We start from the raw sequence: 19,951 nt of genomic DNA on the forward strand, positions 1-19,951 counted from the left end.
GCAGCACCCCCGGGACTCTTTTCCCCTCCCCCTCCCTCCCCCAGCTGGGGCTGGATGCTCAGGGGGGGAGGGGGAGGGGCAAAGCGGGGACCCCTCCCCCCATTTCCCTTCCCCCACCCCCCAAACATCAACACGAGGAGGGGGGGGGGAGGGGAAAAAAGAGACCCTAAAAATCAACAACAACCCCCCCAAAATCCCCCAGCCCCCCACTCTCACTTCCAGCTGCCATTTGAGGAGGGGTCTTCTTCCTCATCCTCCCCCTCCCCCCCCAAAAAAAACCAAAATAAAAATAAAAATAAAAAAGAAAGAAAAAAAAAATAGCCGAGATTCATCCGCGGCGTCCAGCGCTGAGCGCCCCTCCCCCCATTTCTCTTTTCCTGTTTTTAGGGGGTTTTTTCCATTATTTTCCCTTTTTTTCCTGTTATTTTTCATTTTTTTTCCCCTTTTTTCCCGTTATTTTCCGTTTCTTCCTGGTCTTTTCCCATTATTTTCCATTTTTTTCCCCTTTTTTTTCTGGTTTTTTCCATTATTTTCTGTTTTTTTCCCGTGTTTTTCCCCTTTTTTCCTATTTTTTCTGTTATTTTCCGTTTTTTCCCGGTTTTTTTTCTGGTTTTTTTCCCATTATTTTCCATCTTTTCCCCTTTTTTGCCGTGTTTTTCCCGGCTTTTTCCCATTATTTTCCATTTTTTTTCCGTTTTTTCCCGGTTTTTTTTCCCGTTATTTTCCATTATTTTCCATTTTTTTCCCCTTTTTTTCCTGATTTTTTCCATTTTTTTCTCATTTTTCCCGTTCTCTCCTCAGCATTTTTTTTCTCTGTTGTTTTTTCGTGTCTCCCCCTCCCCAAATTCCTCCCCTCCCCCTCATCCGGGGGGGTCCCTTTGATGTTTTTTTTGGGGGGGGATTTTGGAGATTTTGGGGTAACTCGGCTGCTTTGGATGAATTTTGGTTTTTTTTGTGATTTTTTTCTCGTTGTTCTTTTGTTGTTTTTTTTTTGTTGTTGTTTTTAAGGGGAGGGGTCCTCAGGGGGGTTTTTTTTTGTTGTTTTTTTTTGAGGGGGGGTCTCAGGGCTGCCAGTCCGGGGGGTTCAATATCAACTCTTGTCGGTGGCGGGGTCTCTGTGGCGCGAGGTTTTCATGGTCTCCAGGTACTCCTGCTGCGACACCGCCAGCACCGACGCCAGGATCTCGTCATCCTCCCAGTCGTTCAGGCCTGAATCGGATCACATGCCATTTCATTCCACTTCATTCCATTTATTTTTATTTATTTTTACTTATTTTCTTTCTATTTTTATTTATTTTTATTTATTTTTACTTATTTTCATTTTATTTTTATTTATTTTTATTTTATTTTTATTTTATTTTTATTTATTTTTACTTATTTTTATTTTATTTTATTTTATTTTAATTTAATTTTTATTTATTTTTACTTATTTTCATTTAATTTTTATTTATTTTTATTTATTTTTATTTATTTTTACTTATTTTTATTTTATTTTAATTTTATTTTATTTTGACTTATTTTTATTTATTTTTACTTATTTTTATTTTATTTTTATTTATTCTTATTTATTTTTACTTATTTTTATTTTATTTTCTTTTAATTTTCTTTTTATTTATTTTTACTCAATTTTATTTATTTTTATTTATTTTTATTTTATTTTTATTTATTTTTATTAATTTTTACTTATTTTTATTTTATTTTTATTTATTTTTATTTATTCTTATTTATTTTTACTTATTTTTATTTTATTTTATTTTATTTTTATTTTATTTTTATTTATTTTTACTCAATTTTATTTATTTTTATTCATTTTTATTTTATTTTTATTTATTTTTATTAATTTTTACTTATTTTTATTTTATTTTTATTTATTTTTATTTATTTTTACTTATTTTCATTTTATTTTTATTTTATTTTTATTTACTTTTACTTATTTTTATTTATTTTTACTTATTTTCATTTTATTTTTCTTTACTTTTATTTATTTTTATTTATTTTTACTTATTTTTATTTATTTCTACTTATTTTTATTTTATTTTTACTTATTTCGATTTATTTTTACTTATTTTTATTTATTTTTACTTTTTAAATTTATTTTTATTTTATTTATGCTCTATTTTATTTTAATTTTATTTTTATTTTAATTTATATTTTATTTATATTTTATTTTATTTTACTTTATTTTACTTTATTTTTACTTTATTTTACTTTATTTTTACTGTATTTTACCTTATTTTACTTTATTTTGATTTTTACTTTATCTTATTTTACTTTATTTTACTTTATTTTGTTTCATTTTAATTTCATTTAATTTGATTTTTATTTTATTTTTAATTTTTGTTTTAACTTAATTTCTATTTTATTTTTATTTTATTTCATTTTATTTTCATTTAAAATCCCCCACATGCCCCCCTAGACACCCCCAAACCCCCCCAGAACCCCCCAAAGCCCCCTAAGACCACCCCTGGCCCCCCCAAAGCCCCTCCAAACTCCCCCAAACCCCCCCAAACTCCCCCAAACCCCCCTAAACCCCCCCAGACCCCCCAAGACCCCCCAAACCCCCCCAGCTGCCCCCCAAAGCCCCCCCATAGACCCCCGCAACCCCTCCTGACCCCCTTAAACCCCCCTGAAACCCCCTAAACCCTCCCAAAGCCCCCCCTAGACCACCCCCAAAACCCCCCCAGACCCCTCCAGACCCCCCCAAAGCCCCCCCAAACCCCCTGAAGCCCCCCCAAACCACCCCGAAAGCCCCTCCAAAGCCCTCCCAGACACCCCCAGCTGCCCCCCAAAGCCCCTCGAAGCCCCCCCAGACACCCCCAAACCCCCCCCCGAAGCCCCCTGAAGCCCCCCCTAGACCACCCCAGACCCCCCCAAAGCCCCCCTAAACTCCCCCAAAGCCCCCTCAGACCCCCCAGACCCCCCTAAACCCCTCTAAACCCCCCAAGACCCCCCAGCTGCCCCCCAAAGCCCCCCCAGACCCCCCTAAACCCGCCCTAGACACCCCCAGCCCCCCCCAGAGCCCCTCGAAGCCCCCCCCAGACACCCCCAAACCCCCCCCGAAGCCCCCTGAAGCCCCCCTAGACCCCCTCAGACCCTCCCAAAGCCCCCCCAGACCCCCCTAAACCCCCCCTAGACACCCCCAGACCCCTCTAAACCCCCCAAGACCCCCCCAGCTGCCCCCCAAAGCCCCCCCAGACCCCGCTAAACCCGCCCTAGACACCCCCAGCCCCCCCCAGCTGCCCCCCAAAGCCCCTCGAACCCCCCCCAAACCCCCCCTGACCCCCCCAAGACCCCCCCAAAGCCCCCCAAGCCCCCCCAAAGCCCCCCCGAAGCCCCCTCCCCACTGACCGAAGGCGGTTGGGGACATTTGCTGCATGATGGCGCGGCACTCGAGACCCCCCCAAACCCCCCCTAGACCCCCTGAGACCCTCCCAAATCCCCCCCAGACCCCCCTAAACCCCCCCCAAAGCCCCCCCAAACCCCCCCCAGCCCCCCCAAAGCCCCCTCCCCACTGACCGAAGGCGGTTGGGGACATTTGCTGCATGATGGCGCGGCACTCGAGCGCGGGGTACAGCGACACCAGGGGGGGCGTGGCACGACCCCCCCCCGCCCCCAGCTGGCTGCTCGTGCCTGGGGGGGGCACAGGTTGAGACCCCTCCCCAAATTCACCCAGAACACCCCTGGGCACAGCTGCCCTTCAGAGACCCCTCCCCAAATTCACAGCCACCTTCAGAGACCCCTCCCCAAATTCACCCAGAACACCCCCGGGCACAGCCACCTTCAGAGACCCCTCCCCAAATTCACCCCACACAGCCCCGGGCACAGCTGCCCTTCAGAGACCCCTCCCCAAATTCACAGCCACCTTCAGAGACCCCTCCCCAAATTCACCCCACACAGCCCCGGGCACAGCTGCCCTTCAGAGACCCCTCCCCAAATTCACCCCACACAGCCCCGGGCACAGCTGCCCTTCAGAGACCCCTCCCCAAATTCACAGCCGCTTTCAGAGACCCCTCCCCAAATTCACAGTGCCCTTAGAGACCCCTCCCCAAATTCACCCAAAACACCCCCGGGCACAGCCACCTTCAGAGACCCCTCCCCAAATTCACAGTGCCCTTCAGAGACCCCTCCCCAAATTCACACACCACCTCCCCCCCGGGCACAGCCTGGGGGTCCTGGTGCCTCAAAATCCCAGTTTGGGGGGGCTCAGAAACACCAAATCCCAGTTTGGGGGTCCCAGTGCTTCCCAAATCCCAGTTTGGGCTCCCAGTTTGGCTCCCAGTACCCCCAGTTTGGGTTCCCAGCACTCCCAGTTTCCCAGTTTGGGTTCCCAGTCTCCCCAGTCTCCCCAGTTTAGGTTCCCAGTCTCCCCAGTCTCCCCAGTTTGGGTTCCCAGCACCCCCAGTGCTCCCAGTTTGGGTTCCCAGCACTCCCAGTCTCCCCAGTTTGGGTTCCCAGCACTCCCAGTTTCCCCAGTTTGGGTTCCCAGTTTCCCCAGTTTGGGTTCCCAGTCTCCCCAGTTTGGGTTCCCAGTTTCCCCAGTTTGGGTTCCCAGTCTCCCCAGTTTGGGTTCCCAGTTTCCCCAGTTTGGGTTCCCAGTTTCCCCAGTTTGGGTTCCCAGTCCCCCCAGCACTCCCAGTCTCCCCAGTTTGGGTTCCCAGCACCCCCAGTGCTCCCAGTTTGGGTTCCCAGTTTCCCTCCCAGTCTCCCCAGTTTGTCTCACCTGGGGCGCAGGGCGAGGGGGGTTTTCCGGCGGGGGGGGCTCCGGGTGAGGGGGGTTTGGGGGTCTCTGGGTGCAGCCCGGGGTGCTCGGGGGAGGGGGCGGCGCTGCGGGGGAGGGGCGAGCGGCCACTCCACTCCTCCAGGCCACTGGCCGCAGCCGCGGTGGCCGAACTGCACGTGGCACTGGCCTTGCGGGGCTGGGGACACAGAGGGACAGTGAGTGACCACTGAGTGACCACCGGGGACACTGAGTGACCACTGAGTGACCCCTGAGTGACCCCTGAGTGACCACTGACCCCTGAGTGACCACTGAGTGACCACTGGCCGCGGCCGCGGTGGCCGAACTGCACGTGGCACTGGCCTTGCGGGGCTGGGGACACAGAGGGGACACTGAGTGACCACTGAGTGACCCCTGAGTGACCACTGAGTGACCACTGAGTGACCACTGACCCCTGAGTGACCACTGAGTGACCACTGAGTGACCACTGAGTGACCACTGAGTGACCTCTGAGTGACCACTGACCCCTGAGTGACCCCTGAGTGACCCCTGAGTGACCACTGAGTGACCACTGAGTGACCACTGAGTGACCACTGACCACTGAGTGACCACTGAGTGACCCCTGAGTGACCGACCCGAGTGACCACTGAGTGACCCCTGAGTGACCCCTGAGTGACCACTGAGTGACCCTGAGTGACCACTGAGTGACCACTGACCCCTGAGTGACCCCTGAGTGACCCCTGAGTGACCACTGAGTGACCACTGAGTGACCACTGAGTGACCACTGGCCGCGGCCGCGGTGGCCGAACTGCACGTGGCACTGGCCTTGCGGGGCTGGGGACACAGAGGGACAGTGAGTGACCACTGAGTGACCACTGACCCCTGAGTGACCCCTGAGTGACCCCTGAGTGACCACTGAGTGACCACTGACCCCTGAGTGACCACTGAGTGACCACTGGCCGCAGCCGTGGTGGCCGAACTGCACGTGGCACTGGCCTTGCGGGGCTGGGGACACAGAGGGGACATTGAGTGACCACTGAGTGACCACTGAGTGACCACTGACCCCTGAGTGACCCCTGAGTGACCCTGAGTGACCACTGAGTGACCACTGGCCGCAGCCGTGGTGGCCGAACTGCACGTGGCACTGGCCTTGCGGGGCTGGGGACACAGAGGGGACACTGAGTGACCACTGAGTGACCACTGAGTGACCACTGAACCCACTGAGTGACCACTGGGGACACTGAGTGACCACTGAGTGACCACTGGGGACACTGAGTGACCACTGAGTGACCACTGAGTGACCACTGGGGACACTGAGTGACCACTGACCCCTGAGTGACCCCTGAGTGACCCCTGAGTGACCCCTGAGTGACCACTGACCCCTGAGTGACCCGAGTGACCACTGAGTGACCCTGAGTGACCACTGACCCCACTGAGTGACCCCTGAGTGACCACTGAGTGACCCCTGAGTGACCACAGGGACAGGGGACATAGGGGACACCGTGGGGTCAGCGGAGTGACCGCAAGGTTTGATGGGGACACCACTGGGGACACCAGGAGTCAATGGGGGGGGTCAATGGGGACACCAGGGGTCAATGGGGACATGGCTGGGGACAGCAGGGGACAATGGGGACACCAATGGGGACACCAGGGGACAGCAGGGTCAATGGGGACACCGTTGGGGTCACTGAGGTTTGATGGAGACACCACTGGGGACACCAGGGGTCAATGGGGACACCAGGGGTCAATGGGGACAGCAGGGGACACCAGGGGTCAATGGGGACACGGTTGGGGACACCAGGGGACAGCAGGGGTCAATGGGGGGGGTCAATGGGGACACCAGGGGACACCAGGGGACAATGGGGACATGGTTGGGGACAGCAGAGGACAGCAGGGGTCAATGGTGACACCAATGGGGACACCAGGGGACAATGGGGACAGCAGGGATCAATGGGGACACCAGGGGGTCAATGGAGGGGGTCAATGGGGACACCAGGGGACAGTAGAGGACAGCAAGGATCAATGGGGACACCGATGGGGACACCAGGGGTCAATGGGGGGGGGTCAATGGGGACAGCAGGGGACAGCAGGGGACAATGGGGACACCAATGGGGACACCAGGGGGTGAATGGGGACACGGTTGGGGACAGCAGGAGACAGCAGGGGACAATGGGGACATGGCTGGGGACAGTAGGGGACAGCAGGGGACACCGATGGGGACACCAGGGGTCAATGGGGACAGCAGGGGACAGCAGGGGACAGCAGGGGACACTGGGGACAGCAGGGGACAATGGGGACACCAGGGGACAGCAGGACAGGGCCAGCAGCCCCACCTGGCGCGCCTGTTTCTCCTGGTCACGCAGCCACTGCAGGTAGGACTCGCGGGCCACCTGCTCCTCGATGGCCTCGTTGGTGGCCTCCCAGTCCGTGGCGCGTTTCTTGTCCTCCAGCATCTGCTGCTCGATCCACGACTCCTCCGACGTCTTGATGGCGCTCTTCATCAGAGACTGCTCCGCCAGCTGCGGGGACATCAGGGGGACATGGCTGGGGACATCATGGGGACACGGCTGGGGACATGGGGGACACCGTGGGGACACGGCTGGGGACATCGTGGGGACATTGTGGGGACATGGCTAGGGCATCGTGGGGACATGGCTGGGGACTGCTCCGCCAGCTGCGGGGACACGGGGACACCGTGGGGACATGGGGACACCATGGGGACATGGGGACATCATGGGGACACGGCTGGGGACACTGTGGGGACATGGGGACACCATGGGGACACGGCTGGGGACTGCTCCGCCAGCTGCGGGGACACGGGGACACCGTGGGGACATGGGGACACCGTGGGGACATTGTGGGGACATTGTGGGGACACGGCTGGGAACATGGCTGGGACATGGGGACACCATGGGGACACCGTGGGGGGACATCGTGGGGACATGGGGACATCATGGGGACATCGTGGGGACATCGTGGGGACATGTCTGGGGACTGCTCCGCCAGCTGCGGGGACACGGGGACACCGTGGGGACATGGGGACATCGTGGGGACATGGCTGGGACATGGGGACATGGTGGGGGACATGGTGGGGACATGGTGGGGACACGGCTGGGACATGGGGACATCATGGGGACATCGTGGGGACATGGGGACACCATGGGGACACAGCTGGGGACATGGCTGGAGACAGCTAGGGACATGGGGACAGCTGGGGACATGGGGACAGCTGGGGACATCGTGGGGACATCGTGGGGACATCGTGGGGACACAGCTGGGACACGGGGACACCGTGGGGACATGGGGACATCGTGGGAACACGCCTGGGGACATGGCTGGAGACAGCTAGGGACATGGGGACAGCTGGGGACACCAAATCAGAGCCCCCAGACCCCAAAATGGGGTTCCCACCCCCCAAATCACAGCCCCCAGACCCCAAAGTGGGGCTCCCACCCCCCAAATCACAGCCCCCGCCCCCCAAATCACAGCCCCCAGACCCTGAAGTGGGGGTCCTGCCCCCCAAATCACAGCCCCCAGACCCCGAAGTGGGGGTCCTGCCCCCCAAATCAGAGCCCCCACACCCCAAATCAGAGCCCCCTGACCCCAAAATCGGGGTCCCAGACCCCAAATCACAGCCCCCAGACCCCAAAATGGGGGTCCCGCTCCCCAAATCAGAGCCCCCAGACCCCAAATCTGTACCCCCAGACCCCAAAGTGGGGGTCCCACCCCCAATTCACAGCCCCCAGACCCCGAAGTGGGGGTCCTGCCCCCCAAATCACAGCCCCCAGACCCCAAATCACAGCCCCCAGACCCCGAAGTGGGGCTCCCACCCCCCAAATCCGTACCCCCGGTTTGAAGGAGGGCAGCCCCAGCCCCACGCCGATGGTGGCTTTGTTGGGGTTCACCACGGAGTTGTAGTGGATGTTGCGGTGGTAACTGACCCGGATGGGCTCGTCCTCGTTGTGCTGGATCCCGTGGAACGTGTTGATGGGCTCTGCGGGACCCCAAAACCCACGGGGGAACCCCAAAATTGACAGGAGAACCCACAAAATGTACAGGGGAACCCCAAAATGTACAGGGGAACCCCAAAATGTGCAGGAGAACCACAATAAACCACAGGGGAACCCCAAAATGTGCAGGGGAACCACGAAATGTACAGAGGAGCCCCAAAATGTACCGGGGAACCCACAAAATGTACAGGGGAACCCCAAAATTGACAGGGGAACCAGAATAAACCACAGGGGAACCCCAAAATGTACAGGGAAACCACAAAATGTACAGGGGGAACCATGAAATGCACAGAAGAACCCCTGAAATGTGCAGGGGAACCCCAAAATGTACAGGGGAACCTCAAAATGTACAGGGGAACCCTGAAATGCACGGGGGAACCCCAAAACGTGCAGGGGAACCACGAAATGCACAGAAGAACCTCTGAAATGTACAGGGGAACCCCCAAAATGTGCAGGGGAACCCCAAAATGTACAGGAGAGCCCCAAAATTGACAGGGGAACCCCAAAAATGTACAGGGAAGCCCCAAAAATGTACAAGGGAACCCAAATGAACCATAGGGGAACCCCCGAAATGTACCATAGGGGAACCCACAAAACGCATGGGGGAACCCCAAAATTGACAGGGGAACCACAAAATACACAGGGGAACCACAAGACGTGCAGGGGAGCCCCAAAATTGACAGGGGAACCCCAAAATTGACAGGGGAACCCCAAAAATGTACAAAGGAACCCAAATGAACCATAGGGGAAACCCCAAATGTACAGAGGAACCCCCGAAATGTACAGGGGAACCCCAAAATTGACAGGGGAACCACAATAAACCACAGGAGAGCACCCAAAAACCACAGGGGAACCCCAAAATGTGCAGGGGAACATCCAAAAATGGTTGGGAGCACCAAAAAAACCAACTGGGACCCCTCCCCACTGTTCCCAGCACCCTCAGGACCCCTCCTCATTAATCCCAGCACCCTCAGGACCCCTCCCCAGTGCTCCCAGTTCCCATAGGACCCCTCCCCAGTGCTCCCAGCACCCAGGGGACCCCTCCCCAGCCCTCCCAGCACCCAGGGGACCCCTCCCCATTAATCCCAGCACCCACAGGACCCCTCCCCATTAATCCAAGTTCCCATTGGACCCCATCCCAGCGCTCCCAGTACCCTCAAGACCCCTCCCCATTAATCCCAGCTCCCTCAGGACCCCTCCCCAGCATTCCCAGCACCCACAGGACGCCCTCCCCAGTGCTCCCAGGACCCCTCCCCAGCACTCCCAGTGCCAATAGGACCCCTCCCCATTAATCCCAGCACCCAGGGGACCCCTCCCCAGTGCTCCCAGCACCCACAGGACCCCTCCCCAGTGCTCCCAGTGCCAATAGGACCCTCCCCATTAATCCCAGCACCCAGGGGACCCCTCCCCAGTGCTCCCAGCACCCACAGGACCCCTCCCCAGTGCTCCCAGCACCCACAGGACCCCTGCCCAGTGCTCCCAGGACCCCTCCCCAGTGCTCCCAGTGCCCCCAGGACCCCTCCCCAGCGCTCCCAGTGCCCCCAGCAGCACGCACCAGTGCCGTACTGGTAGACCTCGACGGGCCGGTTGTACATCTCGGCCATGGCCTGCATCTCGATGTGGTTCCCGTGGCAGGTGCTCTTGCGCTTGCGGTTGATGTAGGTGGTGAAATCCTCCGTGACGTAATTGGAGAAATAATCGGCGTTCTTCATCTGGGGAGGGGGCAACGGGGGGGACACGGGGGGTGTCAGAGACATGGGGGGACACGGGGGGGTGTCAGAGACATGGGGGACATGGGGGGGGGGACATCAGAGACACGGGGGGGACATGGGGGGGACACAGGGAGGGTGTCAGAGACACGGGGGGGACATGGGAGGGACACGGGGGGGGGTGTTAGAGACATGGGGGACACAGGGGGGACACAGGGAGGGTGTCAGAGACACGGGGGGGACATGGGGGGGGACACGGGGGGGACATCAGAGACACGGGGGGGGACATGGGGGGGGTCAGAGATATGGGAGAGATGTCAGAAATATGGGGGGACATGGGGGGGGACATCAGAGACGGGGGGGGACATGGGGGGACATGGGGGGGACACGGGGGTGACATCAGAGACACAGGGGGTGACATGGGGGGGACATGGGGGACATGGGGGGGACACGGGGGGACGGGGGGGGGTATCAAACACACAGCAGAGACATGGGAGGACATGGGGGGACATGAGAGGACATCAGAGACACGGGGGGGACATGGGGGGATGGGGGGGGGACACGGGGGGACATGAGGGGGACATGAGGGAAACATCAGAGACGAGGGGGACACGTCAGCATGGGGACAGCAAGGATATTGGAGAGCCCTGGGGACGCTGGGAGAGCCTTCGGGGATACTGGGAGAGCCTTTGGGGATACTGGGAGAGCCTTTGGGGACACTGGGAGAGCTTTTGGGGACACTGGGAGAGCTCTGGGGACACTGCAGGAGGTGGGAGGGGCAGCAGTCTGGACCCCCCCAGTGTTCTGAGCACCCTCCCAGTGCCCCCCAGTCCCTCCCAGTGCCCTCCCAGTCCCTCCAGTGCCTCCCAGTCCCTCCCAGTGCCCTCCCAATCCCCCTCCAGTGCCTCCCAGTCCCTTCTTAGTCCGTCCCAGTGCCTTCCCATTCCATCCCAGTCCCCTCCCAGTCCATCCCAGTCCCTCACCAGGTAATCCATGCAGTGCTTCCTCACCACCTCGTGCATGTCCTGGTCTCCGTACACCTGATCAGCTGTGGGGGAGGGGGACACCGGGGTATCAGTGGGGAGGGGCAGCACCTCGGGGGGGATTTTGGGGGGGTTTTGGTTGGTTTCTGGGGGATTTTTGGGGGATTTTGGGAGGGGTTTTGGGGGGGATTTTGGGGGGGTTTTTGGGGCTCACCCACGGCCCGGAACAGACACGCCCCGTCCTCCTTCATGCGTTTGATGATGAAGCCTTTCTTCTCCCGCAGAGCCTTCTCGAACCGGTGCTCCTGCTGGAGACACAGCCGGGCTCGGGGGGGGCTCGGGGGGGGCTCGGGGAGGGGTCTGGGGGGGCCCTCGGGGGTCCCTCGGGGAATTGGGGGGGGGTGGGGGGATGGGGGAGCCACAAGGGAGGAGGGACAGGGGGCAGGAAAGGGGGGGAAGGGGGGGATGAGGAAGGGTTTGGGGGGGGGGCAGGGGGTTCAGGGGGGTCCTGGGGGGTTCTTTGGGGGTCCCTCGGGGGAATTGGGGGGATGGGGGAGGAGGTGGGGGGGGGCTGGGGGTCTGCAGAGGAGCAAAAGGGGATGGGGGAGGGGGTAGAGGGGGGTTCGGGGGGGTCCCAGTGGGAATCACTTGGGTGGGGGGGGGGTCTAAAAGTGGGGGGACAGGGGGGGGAATCCTGGGGGGAATCCCGGGGGGGAACCCCAGGAAAAACTGGGGGAAGGATCCAGGAAAAGTTTGGGAGGAATCCAGGAAAAGTTGATGGGGACAAACAGCAGGAAAAAGAAAACAAAAACAACAACAACAAAAAAAAAAACGTGCAGAGAACCGGGATGAGGGGGGACAACGGGGGGACCCCAATCCCAAAACAACTCCCGGTGTCCCCCGGTGTTCGGAGGGGCTCCCCCGGTGTCCCCCTCGGTGTCTCCCGGTGCCCGGAGCGGCTCTCCCGGTGTCCCCCGGTGTCCCCCCCGGTGTCTCCCGGTGTCCCCCCGGTGTCCAGAGCCGCTCCCCCAGTGTCCCCCCGGTGTCCCCCGGTGCCCGGAGAGGCTCCCCCAGTGTCCCCCAGTGTCCCCCCGGTGTCTCCCGGTGTCCCCCGGTGTCCCCCCGCACCTGCTCGGCCGTGGCCGGATCCATCTCCACCCGCCCGGCCTCGTACTCGTCCTCGCTGTTGTATCCTCCTCCCGCCTCGTCGGGCCCGGGGCTGCCGCAGGCGGGGCCCAGCCCCATCCCCAGCCCGATCCCCCCGGGGCCCGAACCGGCGGAGCCTCCGCTGGGCCCGGCCCCTCCGCGCCGCCGCCTCTTGCTGTGCCCGGGGCCGCCGCCGCCGCCGCCGCCGCAGCCGGGCCCGCGGGGCTCGGGCAGCCCCAAAGCCGCCGCCTCCAAGCCCAGCAGAGCCGCGGGCCCGTCCGCGGAACCGGGGCCGCCGCCTCCGGGACCTCCGGGCCCGGCGGGAGGAGGAGAGCCGGCGGCTCCGGGCAGCCCGGCCCAGCCCCGCAGCGGCGGCGGCGGCGAGGCCCGAGGCCGAGGCCCCCCCACGCCGGGTCCCCCGGGTTCACCGACGCCTCCGGGGCCCTCTCTCCGGTCCCGCGTCCGCTCCGCGCTCGGGCCCCGCGTCCGGGCCCGAATCCGCGTCGCCGTCGGGGAGCCGGGACCGGCTTCTTCTTCGGGAGGATCGTCATGGCCGGGCGAGCATGGGGGGCCCCCGGGGGGCTCGGCGGGGGTCGGGGGCGGGCGGGGGTCAGCCGGGGGGGCTCTGTGGGGCGGGGGGGGGCCGCGGGAGGGGGCTCGGAGGGGCCCCCCCGGCTCTGAGGGGCCGCGGGCGCTGCGGCCGCCGGGGCCGTGTCAACATCAACAGCCGCGACCTCCGACCCCCGCGCGCGCTTCCGCCTCGCCCGCGCCGCGCCCCCGCCATTGGCTGGCGCCGGCAGAGCCGCGCTGCCATTGGCGGAGAGCGCGCGCGGAAGTCCCGCCTTCCCTAAGCCACGCCCCCGCCGTGAGAAGGCGGGACCGGCCGTCGCCATGGTGATGGAGGGGGCCGAGCGGTGATTGGACGAGGGATGTGATTGGCTGGTTCCGGAGGCGGGAGCTGAGGGAGGAAGGTGTTGATTGGCTGGCGGAGGTGCCGGTTCAGAGCAGAGAGGAGGAGCGGGTTAAGGTAAACGCGCGCGCTGATTGGCTGACGGCGTGTCAATCATGGGAGGGCGGGGAGCCACGAGAAGACGCCAAGCGCTGATTGGCGCGAGCCCTGGCCCCGCCCACACCGCGCTCTTATTGGCTGTAGCGAACGACCTAATTTCCCATTGGCTCAGGGGCGGAGCCCAGGCGAGAAGCCCCGCCCCCCCATAACCCCACCCCAACTGTCAATCATCAAGCTCCGCCCCTTTCCCCTCCCTCCCACGTGGTCCAACCCCCCAAACCCCCCAAAACTCCCCAAAACTCCCCAAAACCCCCCAAAATCAGAGCCCGAGCTCCATTTCCAGCTCCTTTATTAAAACCCCCCCCCGGAACGAGGGGAGCTCCCTCCTCACACCCCAAAACCGAGCCCGAAACCCCCCAGAACGGGGCCGGGGGACGCCCACGGAGCCCCCTGGAGCTGGGGGAGGGACGGGGGGGGCTCCAGGAGGTTCCGGGGGTCCCTCGGGGGGTCCCTCGGGGGGTCCCGGGCTCAGTGGGCCTTGTGGCGGGGCCGGTCGTGGCCGCGCTGGGCGGTGGCCAGCTGGCGCCAGGCGTCGAGGATGAGGAGGCCGGGCACCAGCAGCCAGAGCCCGTTGAGCCCCCACGAAATAACCCCAGAAATAAAGGGGGCGGGGGTCGCTGTGGGTCCAGCCCGCCCGGGCCTCGGTGGCGAAGTAGAGAACGTCCCCATAGAGCTGCCCTGGGGAGGGGACACGGGAGGGGTCAGGGGAGGGGGACACGGGGACAATGGGGACACCGCAGGTGGCACCTGGGGGACACAGGAGGGGTCAGGGGGACAATGGGGACACCACAGGTGGCACCTGGGGGGCTGGGAGGGGTCGGGGGGGACAATGGGGACATCACAGGTGGCACCTGGGGAGGGGGGGACATGGGAGGAGACAGGGGGGCACTGGGGACACCATGGGTGGCACCTGGGGGGCTGGGAGGGGACACTGGGACAATGGGGACATCACAGGTGGCACCTGGGGGACAGGGGAGGGGGTCAGGGGGACAACGGGGAAGGGGACAGGGATGGGGACACCTGCAACAGATGAGGATGAGGATGGGGATGAGGAGGAGGACACCAGAGAATGAAGATGAGGATGAGGATGGGGACAGGTGATGACGAGGATGAAAATGAGGATGAGGAGTGGGACACCAATGGATGAAGATGAGGATGAGGATGATGACAGCAGGGACAGGTGATGATGAAGATGAGGAGGGGGATGCCTGGGACAGGTGAGGATGAAGATGAAGATGAGGATGAGGAGGGGGACAGTTGATGATGAAGATGAGGACAAGGATGAGGAAAGGGACACCAGGGACAGATGAGGATGAGGATGAAGATGAGGATGAGGAGGGGGACAGGTGATGATGAAAATGAGGATGAGGACAGCAGGGACAGGTGATGATGAAGATGAGTGGGGATGAAGATGAGGATGAACATGAGGATGAGGATAAGGATGGGGACAGTTGATGATGAAGACGAGGATGAGGATGGGGACGGATGAGAATGAGGATGAGGACAGGTGATGATGAAGATGAGGATGAGGATGGGGACACCAGAGACGGATGAGGATGAAGATGAGAATAAGGACAGTTGATGATGAAGATGAAGATGAGGACAGCAGGGACAGGTGATGATGAGATGAAGACGAGGAGGGGAACAGGTGAGGATGATGAGGATGAAGATGAGGATGAGGAGGGCACAGGGCCGCACCGAGGGACACGATGAGCTGCAGCACGTAGCGGGCCGGGTGGTGGCGGAGGAAGGCGAGGAAGGTGAGGAAGCTGAGGGGACCCCAGGCCCAGGCTGTCACCGTCTCCATGGCAACCGTGAAGTCATCGCTCCTGCGAAGGCCGAGGGGAGACCCCCAGGGGTCAGCGGGGGGTCCCCGGGGCCGCCCCCCTCCCCACGGACCCCAACTCACGTCATGTAGCGGCTGTCGGCCTTGGCGTACTCCTTCCCTGGGGAATTTGGGGAGGGGTCACCAGCTGGGGGGGAGGAGACCCCCCCAAACCTCCAGGGGACCCCCAGCACCAGGGTGTCCCCCCTCCCCACCTGCCCAGGGACCCCAAAAATGCCCCAGGGACCCCACAAATGCCCCAGGGACCCCTCCCCACATATCCAGTGAATCTCCAGTGCCCCACAATGTTCAGAGACCCCTCCTCAAATGCCCCAGAGACCCCAAAAATGCCCCAGGGACCCCAAAAATGCCCCACGGACCCCTCCCCACATGCCCAGGGAACCCAAAAATGCTCCAGGGACCCTTCCGCACATATCCAGTGAATCTCCAGTGCCCCACAATGTTCAGAGACCCCTCCTCAAATGCCCCAGAGACCCCACAAATGCCCCAGGGACCCCTCCCCACAAGCCCACGGACCCCACAAATGCCCCAGGGACCCCACAAATGCCCCAGGGACCCCTCCCCACCTGCCCAGGGCACCCAGAAACGCTCCAGGGACCCCTCCCAGGTATCCAGTGAATCTCCAGCACCCCACGATGCCCAGAGACCCCTCTCCACGTGGCCGGCCACCCTCCAGCACCCACCGCAGACCCCGAGGACCCCTCCCCAAATCCACCGGGGGACCCCCTTGGCCTCGCTCACAGACGTCAGCCAGCAGCCCGGTGTCGGCGGGCAGCTCCCGGTGCCGGAGGCTGAAATATCCTTCCAGGACCCCGTGGATACCGGAGCAGAGCAGGAACCAGCCCAGGACCCAAGCGGCGGGCGGGGCTCCGCTTGGCCCCGCCCCTGGCCCCGCCCTTGGCCCCGGCCCCGCCCAGCGCCCAACCCAGCGAAAACAGCGCCGCCGCCGCCGCCGCCACCGCGCCTGCGCACTGCCAGCCGGGCCGCGCGCCCGCCACGTAACCCGGCAACGCCAGCGCGCGCGGCCAATAGGGGTGCGCGCTCGTCTCCATGGCAACAGCGCCGCCGCCCTGCGTGAGGGGAGGGCGGAAGTGAGCGCCGAGGCCCGGCAGGAAAAGAGCGAGCCCGCCCCGCTGGAACGCGCGGAGCCAGCACGGAGCGGTCCCGCCGCTCCCCGGTACCGCGCAGAACCCCTCGGAACCCTCAGCGGGCCGCTCTCCGGGCGATGCGGCCCGGTCGGAACGAGCCCTCCCCCCGCTCCCCCGGTCCCGCTCACCTCAGCCGTTCTACCGGGCCCCGCCGCTCCGGCGCCCGCCGCGCGCCTCGCTCCGCCCCCGAGCCGCCCCCGCAGCCAATGGCAGCGCGCCGCCTCAAGGCCGACCAATGGCGGCGCGCCCCGCCCACCTCTGGCGGCCGCTGATTGGCTGAGCTCGCCCCTGGGGAGATGTGGGGCCAGGGGGCGTGGCCACAAGGGGGCGTGGCCAGACAATGCCCCCGCCCAAAGGGGCGTGGCCTAAACCCCTCCTATGGGGGCTCTATAGGGGACCCCCCCCAAATTCCACAGGAACCTCAAGACCCCGCCCCAAATTATTTCAGATCCCACAGACCCCTCCCAAAATTATTCTGGGGCTCTGAGGACCCCACCCTGAATTATTTCAGAGTCTCAAGACCCCCCCAAAATTATTTAGGGACGCCAAGGACCCCCCCCCCAAATTACACGAGCACCCCCCCAACCGTATAGGATCCATATGAAGCCCCCTCCCCAAATTGTTTCGCTTTTTGGGTACCCGGGAACCCCAAATCCGCGACTTTTCCCCCCAAAATAAAGAGGCGGAGCCGGAATTGGCAGCAGGTCCCTGTATTGACCCCCCCCCCCGCGACCCCCCAAAACCCCCCCAGGACCCCCTCCCCAAAAAGCGGCGACTCTCCAGGAGCGGCCGTGGGGGGGGAGGGGGGGTCGGGATTTTTTGGGGATCTCCCCCCACCCCCCCCCTCCCCTCCCCCACCGTGAATTTAGGGACCCCTCCCCCGGGTTTGGGTGATTTTTGTTTTTTGGGGGGGTGGGGGATGTGGGGGGAGGGGTCACACGAGGGTCCCGGGGGGCTGAGGGTCCAGGGGGGGTGGGGGGGTGGTCCCGGGGGTGTCCCCGGAGGTTCTGGGGGGGGGGGGAGGGAAAGAGCCCCAAAACAGCGGAAAAAAGAGAAAATTAAAGAAAAAGAGAAAAAAAAAAAAAAAGCAACAGAAACGGGAAAAAAAGGAGAGAAAAGAGAGAAAAAAGAGTTAGACCCCCCCAAAATGAGCCCCCCACATCTACCCCACCCCCCTCCCCAAATTCTGTCACCCCCTGGGACCCCCAACCCAAACCCTGGAATGGAGAAAAGAGGGAAAAACAGGAAAAACCAGAAAAAAAACCCAGGAAAGACCCCGGAAAGGTGAGGAAAAAGCCCAAAAATTGGAAATTCAACCCTGGGGGGTCTCAATGGATGGGGGGGAGGGGTCCCCAAAATGGGGGGGAGGGGGATAATCAGACCTGGGGGGGTCCCCAAAATTTGGGGGAGGGGGAGGGGGAGAAGACGCCCATTCAAACCCTGGGGGTGGGGGGGAGGGGGATAATCAGACCCAGGGGGGTCCCCAAAATTCGGGGGGAGGGGGGACAATCAGATCTGGGGGGTTCCAAATTTTGGGGAGGGGGGGGAGGGGAACAATCAGACCCGTGGGGGTCCCCAAAATTGGGGGGAGGGGAGGGGGAGGAGCCACCCATTCAAACCCTGGGGGTGGGGGGAGGGGGAATAATCAAACCTGGACGGGGGGGGGGGTCCCCAAAATTGGGGGGAGGGGGAGAATCAGACCTGGAGGGGGGTCCCCAAAATTGGGGGAGGGGGAGAATCAGACCTTGAGGGGGGGTCCCCAAAATTGGGGGAGGGGGAGAATCAGACCTGGAGGGGGGGGGAGTCCCCAAAATTGGGGAGAGGGAGAATCAGACCTTGAGGGGGGGTCCCCAAAATTTCGGGGGGGAGGGGGAGGAGCCGCCCATTCAAACCCTGGGGAGAGGGGGAGGGGTCCCAACCACCAAAACGCCGCCCCCCAAAACAACCGGAGGAGTGGGGGGAGGGTCCCCAAAACCCCTCCCCTCCCCCCCCTCAATAAATGGGGCTCTGCGCCCCCCCCTTGGAGCCCCCCCCCCCGTACCTGGGCAGGGCCCCGGCGTAGCTGAGCGAGTGGGGGAGCCCGGGGGGGTCCCGGCGGCGCTGGGGGGGAGGGGGCTGCGCCCAGCCGGGGTGGGCGGGGGGCTGGGGAGGGGTCCCCGCGTGTCTCAGGTACCAATCCCGGAGCCCCTCCAGCGCCAGCCACTTCTGACTGCGCCGCTGCTCCGCCGAGGGGGGGGGCGCAGCCGCCGGGACCCCCGGGACCCCCGGCCCGGAGCCGCGAGGAGGAGGAGGAGGATGATGAAGGATCCAGAGGAGGGGTGGGGGGTCTCGGATGGAGCCCCCCCGGAGCAGCCCCAGTCGATCAGAGCCTCGGAGCTGTTGCTGCGGCGGGTGCGGGGGGCGCCGGGGATGGGGGGGCCGGGGGGCGCCGCGGGACCCCCGAGTTGGGAGGTCCTGGCTGCCGGACCAGGGCCGGGGGGGGAGCCCGGGGGCGTCGGGGCTGGGGGGGGAGGGGAAAAAATGGGGAGGGGGTGTCAGGTGGGGCTGAGAATTGGCACCAAATTGCATCGAAATCGGTGCCAAATCTGCCCCGAATTACCCCCAAATTTTCCCTGAAATTGCCCCGAATTACCCCCAAATTTTCCCTGAAATTGCCCCGAAATTGGCCCGAAATTGCCCTGAAATTGTCCCCAAATTACCCCCAAATCATCCCAAAATTTGCCCCATATCGTCCTTAAGTTACCCCAAAATTGCCCCCAAATTACCCCAAAATTGTTCCAAAATTACCCCAAAATTACCCCAAAATTATCCCAAAATTATCCCAAAATTGTCTCCAAAATGCCCCCAAATTACCCCAAAATTACCCAAAATTACCCCAAAATTGTTCCAAAATTACTCCAAATTACCCCAAAATCATCCCAAAATTATCTCAAAATTGTCTCCAAAATGCCCCCAAATTACCCGCAAAATTACCCCAAAACTGTCCCAAAATTGCCCCCAAGTTACTCCAAATTATCCCAAAATTGTCTCCAAAATGCCCCAAAATTACCCTAAAAATACCCCAAATTACCCCAAAAGTGTCCCAAAATTACCCCAAAAATGCCCCCAAATTACCCCCAGATTACCCCAAAATTACCCTAAAATTACCCCAAAACTATCCCAAAATTACCCCAAAATTATCCCAAAATTACCCCAAAATTATCCCAAAATTACTCCAAATTATCTCAAAATTACCCCAGAATTAGCCCAAATTACCCCAAAATTACCCCAAAATTGTCTCCAAAATGCCCCAAAATTACCCCAAAATTATCCTAAAATTACCA

The 19,951-nt window shown here is 59.7% G+C and overlaps 3 protein-coding genes across 5 annotated transcripts; all 3 read right to left on the reverse strand.

The window, feature by feature from the left end:
* Positions 1 to 972: 972 nt before the first annotated feature.
* LOC131591166 (OTU domain-containing protein 5-like) lies at positions 973 to 13,084 on the reverse strand. Of its 3 annotated transcripts, XM_058861648.1 has the most exons (10): positions 12,548 to 12,804; positions 11,634 to 11,724; positions 11,420 to 11,484; positions 10,283 to 10,439; positions 8,563 to 8,711; positions 7,051 to 7,236; positions 5,353 to 5,551; positions 4,721 to 4,988; positions 3,517 to 3,630; positions 973 to 1,209 (listed from the first exon to the last, which is right to left on the reverse strand). In XM_058861648.1, the coding sequence occupies exons 1-10, from the start codon at positions 12,662 to 12,664 to the stop codon at positions 1,188 to 1,190; spliced, it is 1,368 nt and encodes a 455-aa protein (XP_058717631.1). In that variant the 5' UTR covers positions 12,665 to 12,804; the 3' UTR covers positions 973 to 1,187. The 3 variants fall into 3 exon arrangements, with proteins under 3 accessions (XP_058717631.1, XP_058717633.1, XP_058717632.1); XM_058861650.1 differs by lacking the exon at positions 5,353 to 5,551 and having other exon boundaries at positions 4,721 to 4,916; positions 11,634 to 11,727; positions 12,548 to 13,084; XM_058861649.1 differs by lacking the exon at positions 5,353 to 5,551 and having other exon boundaries at positions 4,721 to 4,916.
* Positions 13,085 to 13,906: 822 nt separating this feature from the next.
* Positions 13,907 to 16,855, reverse strand: LOC131591124 (3-beta-hydroxysteroid-Delta(8),Delta(7)-isomerase-like). The gene is given in 7 exon segments (XM_058861600.1): positions 13,907 to 14,213; positions 14,215 to 14,312; positions 15,333 to 15,463; positions 15,544 to 15,580; positions 16,222 to 16,330; positions 16,332 to 16,550; positions 16,757 to 16,855. Coding segments are annotated over 6 exon segments (687 nt in total). The 5' UTR covers positions 16,533 to 16,550; positions 16,757 to 16,855; the 3' UTR covers positions 13,907 to 14,102.
* A 661-nt stretch (positions 16,856 to 17,516) lies between these two features.
* LOC131591060 (actin nucleation-promoting factor WASL-like) lies at positions 17,517 to 19,355 on the reverse strand. The gene is made up of 3 exons (XM_058861487.1): positions 19,351 to 19,355; positions 18,670 to 19,128; positions 17,517 to 17,635 (listed from the first exon to the last, which is right to left on the reverse strand). The coding sequence occupies exons 1-3, from the start codon at positions 19,353 to 19,355 to the stop codon at positions 17,563 to 17,565; spliced, it is 537 nt and encodes a 178-aa protein (XP_058717470.1). The 3' UTR covers positions 17,517 to 17,562.
* Between the last annotated feature and the right edge of the window lie 596 nt (positions 19,356 to 19,951).

The sequence above is a fragment of the Poecile atricapillus genome, chromosome 37 (assembly GCF_030490865.1).
Source record: "Poecile atricapillus isolate bPoeAtr1 chromosome 37, bPoeAtr1.hap1, whole genome shotgun sequence".
Taxonomy (NCBI): Eukaryota; Metazoa; Chordata; class Aves; order Passeriformes; family Paridae; genus Poecile; species Poecile atricapillus.